Here is a 9,785-nt window from a genome sequence, read left to right on the forward strand (position 1 = left end):
TTGTGGGCTTAGGATGAGGCCCATTAAGGGATTAGGCCCAATGTAGCAAATTGGGCCATTAGTGGGTCACTAGTGGGCTTGAGAAGCTTACTTAGTGTTGGGCCCTTCATTTTCTGGTGTTGGGCCTTAGTCATGGACCAGTTCGGGTTAAGGGTAAAATGGTCAATTTACCCTTGGAAGGATATTGTGCTTGGTCTAATGATTGTTTTGCTGCTTCGAATAGTTCGAGATTTTCGGTGAGTTGGTGATTCGGGAATCTGCTTCTTCAGTTCTGAGTTTCGGCAGTTGCGAAGTGAGTTATCCTCACTATATCGACAGGGTCTAAGGCACCAAGGTCGGCCCTTTATCGGATTGTAATCCGGGTATCGATGTTATGTTATTGATTGCTATGTTTGCATCCTGGTAGTTAGGGTGGTATATGTTAGAGACCCGGTTAGGTCGGTATCCTGGTTAGGATGATGTTATGTTATGTGATCTGCTCGATCGGTTTGTTTGGGTGTGAATTGTTATATGATTGTATGTTTATGTGCACATAGTTGTTGGATTGGGGTTGGGTTGAGGCGGGTCCTGCTTTGTGCTGTAGGCCAACATACCCAGGGCGAACCGGTTATCCCGAAGGCCCAACGAGCGGTCCGGATAGGTTGTAGGGCCCACGAGGGCGAACCAGACGTACTGAGGCTTGGAGAGTGGACCAGGGCGACTGAAGGCCCGATGCGGCGGACCAGTCATACTGTAGACTCAGAGAGTGGACCAGGTGGGTTGAAGGCCCGGTGCGGGAGGACCAACCACACTGCAGACTCGATGGATATGGCTAGATTCGGAGGGTGGACCAGGTGGAGTGAAGGCCCGGTGCGGCGGACCAGTCACATAGTAGATCTGAAGTGCATGACTGTTCTATGTTATGTTATGATATGGCATGTTATGTGTATGGTATATGTGGTTGGTATTTTGGGAGTATCTCACTAAGCCTTCGGGCTTATAGTTGTGGTTTAAATGTTTCAGGTACTTCAGGAGACCGTGGAAAGGCAAAGGTGTGATCGTACCGCTCCTCATGATTTATGTGTTTATGATGTGGTTCTGGAAAATACTCTGATAATAAATATATTGAAAACCTTTTTGTAATAACTTTATGAAACAATATTTTTGAAAAGTTTAATTTGGTTAGAATTTTTATGGACGTTACAACTGTTCCATCTGCGAACGTATAAGTGCCTAAAACATAAATATGCTTTAGGCACTTGTACGTTCGCAGATGAAAATGCAAAATCGCAGATGGACTTAATTCATCTGCGATTTTAAGGGCTAATTTTGTAAATTATGTTTTTTTTAGCTATTTCCACAAAGTAATTAATATATTTTGCTAAATTTGCAATTTTCTCTTTTAAGTTTTTTATCAAAATTTTGGTTCGCTTCATTGGTCTCTATTTTCCAAGTGAAGGAGATGATATGTTTTGCTCAATGATGAGTAAGTTGAAGAGGCGGTGGTGGAATTGTCCGCCTCAGAGATATATCCATTAGTGAGAAGCACGAAGCAAATAGAGGAAGCCGATGATCTAAGTCAAAGCCGAATACCCAAATCTGCTTATGAACGTTACTGTTCATACGTCGTGATGACATCTTTATGAAACTTAGTTGGATCAAATATACAAGTGTTATGATAGATCCATATTAACTGGATAGTAGACATCACCACCGGTTCCAAAGTTAACTTCTTCACAACTGACATAGGTCCTATGTCCATCCAATTACCAAAAAGATTTATCATTTATGGCCAGGTTCATATTCAAGAATTGAAGCTGAAGACAACGACCCACCTTACCCTGTATAGTCTCCACACAATCACATTCTAAGAAAACATGTTCAACTTATTCTATATGGTTAATGGTTCCCACAAAAAGAACACATAACTCTCTCTAAATCAATACCAAGATTCACCATATTACTTATGGTTGGCCCCGATTCCGTGAAACAAGCCAAACCAAGATATTTACTTTTTTTTTTTTTTTTTTTTTTTGGCATGTACTTATTCCACCTATAGTTTTGTCTACCCGATGTGGAAGTAAAATGTAGTCAAAATGGAATCTCGTCGAGCTAACAGAAAACTCCTCAGATCCATCCAAATTCCAGACCCATCAATCCAACATATCACGTTTCAAAATCTCGAGCTGCAAACCCTTGGCCTGACCCCTGATCACAGCTTTAATCAAGAATTTTCCATTATTTCAAGAAGGAACATATTACATATATCTTTAATCAAGTTATCTTTGTTCTTTTGCATGGAACATAACTTGAAAAATCAGTGTTGAATATATCTAGCAAATATCAAATTTGTCAATTAAAAAAACTAAAAAAAAAAAACGTTGTGGAGCATAAAAATTGTTGTGAGCTATTAATTAATATTTTTGTAGAACAAACCAGCTTTCCTAAAACCAAGTAAAAAAGGACTAGCAAGTATTGAACTTGTACAACCCCGAGTTACAAAGTTACAGTAAAGAGTTTTATCAATCCCACATCGGTAGGAATGTAGAGGCTTCTGAAGGAGAGGGTTAGGATAAAAGGTGGGGTGGGCGTCTTTTAGAAGTATCTTTGCGCTTGGGGCAATGACGCAGCTAATGAGGTAATAACCGAGGCGCGTCAATTGCTGGTTGAAAACTATTTCCAAACCCCCTCCTTGGCCTTGGGTCTCCCTTGGCCATCGAGAATTTCTGGAAGGGTTTTTCCTTTATTGGAAAACCCTAAAATTCTTCAGTTTTAAAAAGCTTAAAAAATTGGAACGTTTGAATATAATCCATAACTGGTGTGGGTTTGGTGTGGGGTTCGTTTTTTCTGGGGGTGTTTATTTATTGTTCATGCCTTTAACTGTTGCTCTGACATATGGATGATCATCGATTCGTCAGTTCGGGTCAATTGGAGCTGCTGATTTGATCAAGTTGAAGCTGTGCTAGTATTATTTTGGAACTGTCAAAAGAAGGTTTGGACCATTATGCCCCTGATTTTGGTAGCTGTTCCGATTCCCTTTTTTGCAATTGGGTCGAATGGGTGAATATGGTCTGGCCCATTTATGCCAGTTATGTTCCTGTCGTCAACTCATTTTCTATACAATTGTTGAGTACAAAACAATAAACGACACTTTCTTTAGAAATTAGATATCGTTCTATCTTAAAAGGTAAAACTTTTTGATGCGAAACAATAAAAATCAAATGTACATATCCTTTTGTCAGTGATTGTTTGTGATTATAATATTTTGTCCAAAAATTTATGAATTTGTTATAAACATTTTCAAATTCTTAGAATAATATACGTAGTACCTACTTTTTTTTTTTCTTTCGGAAAATAGTAAGCTTATTAGGAATTTTAAAAAATTATATAAGTTACTTTCTTTATATTAATAAAACGTATGAATTATTACAAATTAATAAGAAATTTAACTATATTTCAAATTTTTAATTGAATATTATTCAAAAAGTAAATTTATTTGTTTAACTAAAAAAGCGTTATCAAGTAACAAATAAAATAAATGAAATAGTTATATTTTAATTAAATAGAAATCTTAACATATTATCTTACAACTATATCAACATTTTTGTATTTTAATTTTCAGAATTTGATTGTACATCAGTATACAATTCATCATGAGTTTTGTCATGCTTTATTAATCTTTGTTTCTTTTCTCTACTAATTAAATCGATAAAGGAAAACCTAAATATAAATTTATTTTTTTATCTTTTATCCTTATGATATGTTTTAAATATATAGTAATAAATGGTAGTCTAATCATAATTAAAAAAAAAAAAAAAAAAAAAAAAAAAAAAAAAAAAACTAATAACCTAGATTGAGAATTCAAAATTTGATACATTGTATAATAGTTTGTTGTTGCATAATTTTATTATGAGATTAACTTTGTTACACAATACAAGCTTTTATCCATTCATATGTAATAATACTTTATGTTAACCAAACTTTTGAAAAATAAAAATAATATTTTACCTAACACTTTTTAAAATTATATATCATACTTATTAAACTTTATATAATTCAAATCTTAAAACATATATGTTTTTCTATTTGAAAAATAATAAGACAACATTTATATGAAAACATTCACAGTTTCACACCATAAGTATTTTTGTTTAATACTTCTTTCTTTAAAATCCTCAAATACCAATTAAAAAAAAAAAAAAGAAACCAGTGACAACTACTTATCAACTGCTACAAATTACCAAAATCAAGCGTACATATTGTAGGTCAAAATTTTGATACGGAAGTGAGCATTATCAATAAGTAATTTCTTGGCCGACAAAAGCAAACATATATTTCTCAATTTTCTTCAAAATTCAACAAAATATTATTTTTCATTCTTTTCACCATATAACCTTCTGCTGTAAAAATAACCAATTCAGAAAATTAAGTTCAACAACTTGTTCACCAAGCCATTCCTAGCCACCTTATCATCAATTATGTCACGTGTGTCCCTAGGTATATCTAAACCTTCAAGTCCAGAAACACAGAGTGGAAACTATGTCTCATAAATTCTTAAACTATCCCTAATCTCAAAGTAAATTGTACAAACAATTCATCCGGAAGATGTATAAGCAAATAAAGGAGATGAGCTTTGAAGTTCATAATTCACGTACCTTGTTAACCCTGTTGTCGTCAATAATAATTTGAATCAAGGGAGAATCTTGACGTTCCTTGTTTAATAGATTATGTAAATGGCTAATGGTCTTTGAATCTCCAACTACGTTTTTACAGATAATTTACACATAAATAATTTGTTTCACACACGTTTCTTTGCACAAATTGTCTTTGAAAACTGATTTGAGAAAAAATATGTATGGATGAGGAAGAATACTACTTACATAATAGCTTGTAAAGAACTAGGACATGTGTCTTCCTTCAAGAATGCTTAAAGAATCATGTACCTCTTAAAATTCAGCATTTGAGACTAAATACTTATTAAAACTCTGATTAAAACTCTGATTAATTTGAGACTATATATATAATTGTATTACAAATTATATAAAACTCTGATTTCATGTGAGACATGTTTGGATAAATTAATTTGGTGAAGATCGAGTTTCTAACCATTTGATTTGTTTTATATACCGACCATATATGTATTTTTGAAAATCCACTTTTTTTAATTTAGTTTTAAAGAAATTCAGGCGCTCAATGTTCATGCATTTCCCAAAAAGAGTTTATGTTTACAAAAAATTTCTATACATAACAATTTGTGTATTCAAATATTGTATTGTAAAATTACTAAAATAGTTAGTATCATATACCATTGATGAAATATCCATCTTCATAATATAATTTGGGTATGATCTCCTTATCTCTTCACCATATGAGAGTTGATACATGTTTTTTGACCCTTGGACATTGGCCTAGGCTAACTTCAATTGTGAACATTTTTTTTGACTTATAATATTAGTTTTCCAATACTCATTTTATGTCCATGAAAATTATCGTTTGTGTAGTGACTACCGATCCAAACATAGATTAGAATTGAACCTGACTTTAAGTTCCCAACACAATTGTGATCACTCTTAAACGATTTAATCTTAAAATAGGTGTTCATCACTTATCTGCAAAGCCCATAACCTAAAGGTACATACTACATACCCTTTGACAACACTTCACTAATAGTCTTAACCGAAGCCTTGTTGGGAGTTGAAAGCGAGAGGGGTGAAATAGGACAAGGGGTATTTTTTTTATTTACTTTTCTAGTTCCACTGAATTCATTCATTTTGGATGAGACTAAAATTTAACAAATTAATCTCATTTGACTTGATCGATATCTTTTTTTTTTGTTTCATGTTACTTGTTTTTGTTCCATTCATAACATTTGTGTTTCTAGTTTCTTGTTTCTGTTCCATTCATACAAAACGCAACTTTTAAAATATTGATATCTTATGGTCTGTGTGTGTCCCTCGCTAGCTTGATCTCATTATGCAAAACTAAATGAATAGAATATTTTGTAACATAACATACTTAAAGACAAAACACACTTGCATAAGTAACATCACATTATCTCCATATCGCCTTCTTTCTTTCTCTACATAAAATTCTTAGTTTATGCCAACAATAATCGCAGCAAATTTAAACCTTGGTCTCAAGAAACGGGTAATCTGTATACCCAATAACCGGATCCAGCGAATAAAACGTCTCCCTATTAGGCTTATTAAGCGGAGCCCTAAGCTCAAACCGTTTCGGCAGATCCGGATTCGCCAAAAACAAACGACCATAAGCAACAAGATCCGTCCGATTCTCCGCCACCGCCGTATTCCCGTCTTCCATATCAAAACCACCGGCCGAAATAAAAGTCCCGTTGAACGCTTTCCTCATCGGGACAAGACTATGCGGACTTTCAACTGTTTCCCCCACCGATTTCTTCATCCTCGGTTCCACCATATGGCAATAAACAATTTTATATTGATTCAGAGACTCCGCCATGTAAAGACCTAAAGCTTCCGGATTCGAATCAGCAGCTTCCATGTACTCCGCGAATGGGGATAGTCGGATCCCGACTCGATCCGGTCCGATCTCGTTGACGACCGCCTCGACGATTTCCAGAGCGAATTGGCAGCGGTTTTGTAAAGAGCCGCCGTATTGATCGGTCCGGTCGTTCACTTGATCTTTCATGAATTGCTCGATCAGGTAACCATGAGCGCCGTGGATCTCAACTCCGTCGAAACCTATATATGTTTTACACAAAACAAGTTAGGGTTGTACGATGGTTAAAATTGACCTTACAATGGTTCTTATTATATTTAGAGGTAATCATCTTACCAGCTTCAATTGCATTTCTTGCAGCAATTCTGAAATCATTAACAACAAGTGGAATCTCCTCTGTAGTTAGCTTCCTTGGTGGTGTAAACTTTGCAACATCAATTCCATTGCTTCGTAGTTGAGGAAATAGTTCTTTGTCAGAAGAAGATATTGGCGCTTGCCCATTTGGCTGAAAACCTGCTCAACCAATGAAAATCTAAGGGTAAATTGAAGGAAATAGCAGCATACTACCTAATTATGACATTAACTTCAGATGATTTTTATTAGGACATTATACTTTTTTTTTAAGTTATACATAATTATTGAAGTATGTTGCTATTTCTTTGCATAAACTCAATCATACCAGTATTTGAAACCCTTCCAACATGCCAAATTTGACAGAAAAAGATTCCTCCTTTTGCATGAACAGCATCCACAATTGGCTTCCATGCCTCTACTTGTTCCTTTGTCCATATACCTGGTGTTTCTGGATACCTTATACAGCAACAAACATGTTTATCAACAAAACTAATTTCTCCATCATCAACAATGAACTATTTCGAAATATCTATCCAATTCCAGCATTGATATTTCAGTATTGTTGTTAAAACATTCTACTTTGAAAATTCTTCTAATCATAGTATTTAAAATTGTTTTGTATTTGGATGACAGCACCACAATTGGATTGGGTAGATTTTTTTAAGTATTTTATAATAGGAAGAAGTGAAAGTAGGATGCTATAATTAGTGGAATGTCTTACATATCCCCCAAAATGACAAAAAAGGAAAATTTATGAATCAAAAGTCAATCACATAATAAGTAATAATGATGACAGGTTATACACATAATTTGAAATGCTGAAATATTCGTTTGCCAAAAAAGGAAATGTTGAAATATTCGTTTGCCAAAAAAAGAAATGCTGAAATATTCGTTATAAAGACCATCATACCCTTGGGCAGTGTCGGAAACACCAGTCGCTTCTGAAATAAGAAGGCCTCCTTTTGTTGTTCTTTGTGAGTAATATAAGATTGCATGCGGCTGAGGGACATTCCCATAGGATCTTTGCCTTGTTAGAGGTGCCAATACAACTCTGTATAAGTTAATATAAGACAAGAGACATGAATCAGATCATTTTCAACTTTATGAATTCAATTGGACAAGAAAAAAGAAAAACGATATTTTCTAGATAGTAATAGTAATAGTAAAAATAAAGAAAATATTCTTTTGTTCTTCTGTTCTCACAAATATAATCCAAAAAAAAAGAGAGATTTTCTGGGTGAAATTCCCAATATTTCAATAAATGCGACTTGCTAGAAAGGGGGTGAAGCAGGTAGAGAAGCTACAATTAATTATCCTAATATGAAGTTAGCCGAGAATTTCCAAAGTAAAGTAAATAAACTCTTTGACATTTTATCAAACAGTTCATGTGCAATTCGATATAAATGATTATCAGTTCATAAAGTTATTTAAAAAAAAAAAAAAAAAGATGAACCCAAAAAAGAAAGAGAAAACATGTATATAACCACCTGTGAGAAAGCTCAAATTTGCCCATTTTGTAAGGGGTGAGAAGAGGCATCTTCTCTTCTTCGACCTGTTTTTCTCCTTCTTTCTCGGCCATTTTTCTTCGGGTGTTGATTCAAAGATTGTTTTGAAGAATTGTTATGTATCAGAGTATCAGATCTCGAAGAAGTGGATTCTATTTATAGATGCCGATTTTGGTAAAGGAATGGCGGAGAAAGCAGACACACACGCAGAGAAGGAGCAACTACCTTATGTCATGGCCCAACAATGAGTCAAAGACTATAATACATTATTTTGAAATATAACAACTTTGGCCCCTTAACTTTGGTTTCCTTTTCGAAAATTCTATCAATCTTTTGATTATTAAACAAAGGCACTAATAATCAGCATTGGTGTCATGTATACCCCTTTTGATCTAATAAATATACATTACATTTTATACATTTAATTAGTATTTGTAAAATAATGTAACATAACATGTTAATGTTAAGTTATACAATTTTAAATAAGAATTGTTTAACGAAACAAAAACTGAGAAATTAAATGTTTGTATGTAATAAATAACTAGTATATAGTAAGTCTATACGTTGCCACGGAGAATTCATTTGCAAATTGCACAATAAAAGTATAAAATAAAGTTTCGATCGAAAAAATTACGTATTGAAGAGACGAACAAAAATAATATTCAATCAACTAAAAATTATAATAATAATAAAAAGTAATATTATATAAAACGATAATTATGAAAAAAAAATGTAAGAAACCAAAAGCATAACTTTAAAATATATTAAGAGACCAAAAACATATAAAATACCAATAATTTAATTTTAAAATGGTAAGAGATTGAAAATTTTAGATGAAAACTAGGTAAAGGAAATAATAATAAAAAACAAATGAATAGTGACCTCTCTCAGTCGTCATTGCAAAATAATAATATATGTATAAGTACGAATTTTACCTAGGAGTTTTATTAAAGATAATTGATAAATTGTTTTGTCAGTATAGATACTTGTTTTGTTAACTGATGCAATAGTTGCAAATGTATTTTACCTTATATGAACATTTTACCTTATATGAATTTCATAATTAATTATTTAAATAATAAATTTGAAAGCTCTTTACAAAGTATTTGAATACAATAAGAAAAAGAATCCAGGTCAAAGAAAATCTGAAGTCATAATGAAAAATAAAAAGTAGAATAGTGTGAAAGAAAGTATAAAAAAAAATCTATAAAAGTAAAATAAAATATATGGAAGGGTGCCTTGCCAAGTGACTCTCAAAACCATTTTGCCTTCTTTGAGAACTTTTACTTACCACTTGCCACGTGTCACATATTTCATATCCAATGTTCAATATTAGCTTCAAATGAACATAAATCTTCCTCACAACCTTATTTTGCATATATATATATATATATATATATATATATATATATATATATATATATATATATATATATATATATATATATATATATATATATATATAATTGT

The 9,785-nt window shown here is 32.8% G+C and overlaps 1 protein-coding gene and 1 non-coding gene across 2 annotated transcripts; one reads left to right on the top strand and one right to left on the bottom strand.

Annotated features, from left to right (window-relative positions):
• Positions 1-2,582: 2,582 nt before the first annotated feature.
• On the top strand, positions 2,583-2,735 carry LOC145044372 (U4 spliceosomal RNA). Its single transcript, XR_013681328.1, has one exon. It is a non-coding gene; the product is annotated as a U4 spliceosomal RNA (small nuclear RNA).
• A 3,215-nt stretch (positions 2,736-5,950) lies between these two features.
• On the bottom strand, positions 5,951-8,517 carry LOC145042357 (putative 12-oxophytodienoate reductase 11). Its single transcript, XM_078990752.1, has 5 exons — positions 8,298-8,517; positions 7,721-7,861; positions 7,136-7,266; positions 6,793-6,969; positions 5,951-6,698 (listed from the first exon to the last, which is right to left on the bottom strand). The coding sequence occupies exons 1-5, from the start codon at positions 8,387-8,389 to the stop codon at positions 6,103-6,105; spliced, it is 1,137 nt and encodes a 378-aa protein (XP_078846878.1). The 5' UTR covers positions 8,390-8,517; the 3' UTR covers positions 5,951-6,102.
• Positions 8,518-9,785: the final 1,268 nt, after the last annotated feature.

Source organism: Lactuca saligna, chromosome 4 (genome assembly GCF_052625555.1).
Source record: "Lactuca saligna cultivar CGN05327 chromosome 4, ASM5262555v1, whole genome shotgun sequence".
NCBI classification, from domain to species: Eukaryota; Viridiplantae; Streptophyta; class Magnoliopsida; order Asterales; family Asteraceae; genus Lactuca; species Lactuca saligna.

Bases quoted from the DNA above. Each gene is read 5' to 3' on its own strand.
- LOC145042357 (XM_078990752.1), bottom strand. From the start codon at position 8,389: ATGGCCGAGAAAGAAGGAGAAAAACAGGTCGAAGAAGAGAAGATGCCT. The intron at 7,862-8,297 runs GTGGTTATATAC...TAACTTATACAG, and splicing joins AAATTTGAGCTTTCTCACAG to AGTTGTATTGGCACCTCTAA. The intron at 6,970-7,135 runs GTATGATTGAGT...TTGGTTGAGCAG, and splicing joins TGGAAGGGTTTCAAATACTG to GTTTTCAGCCAAATGGGCAA.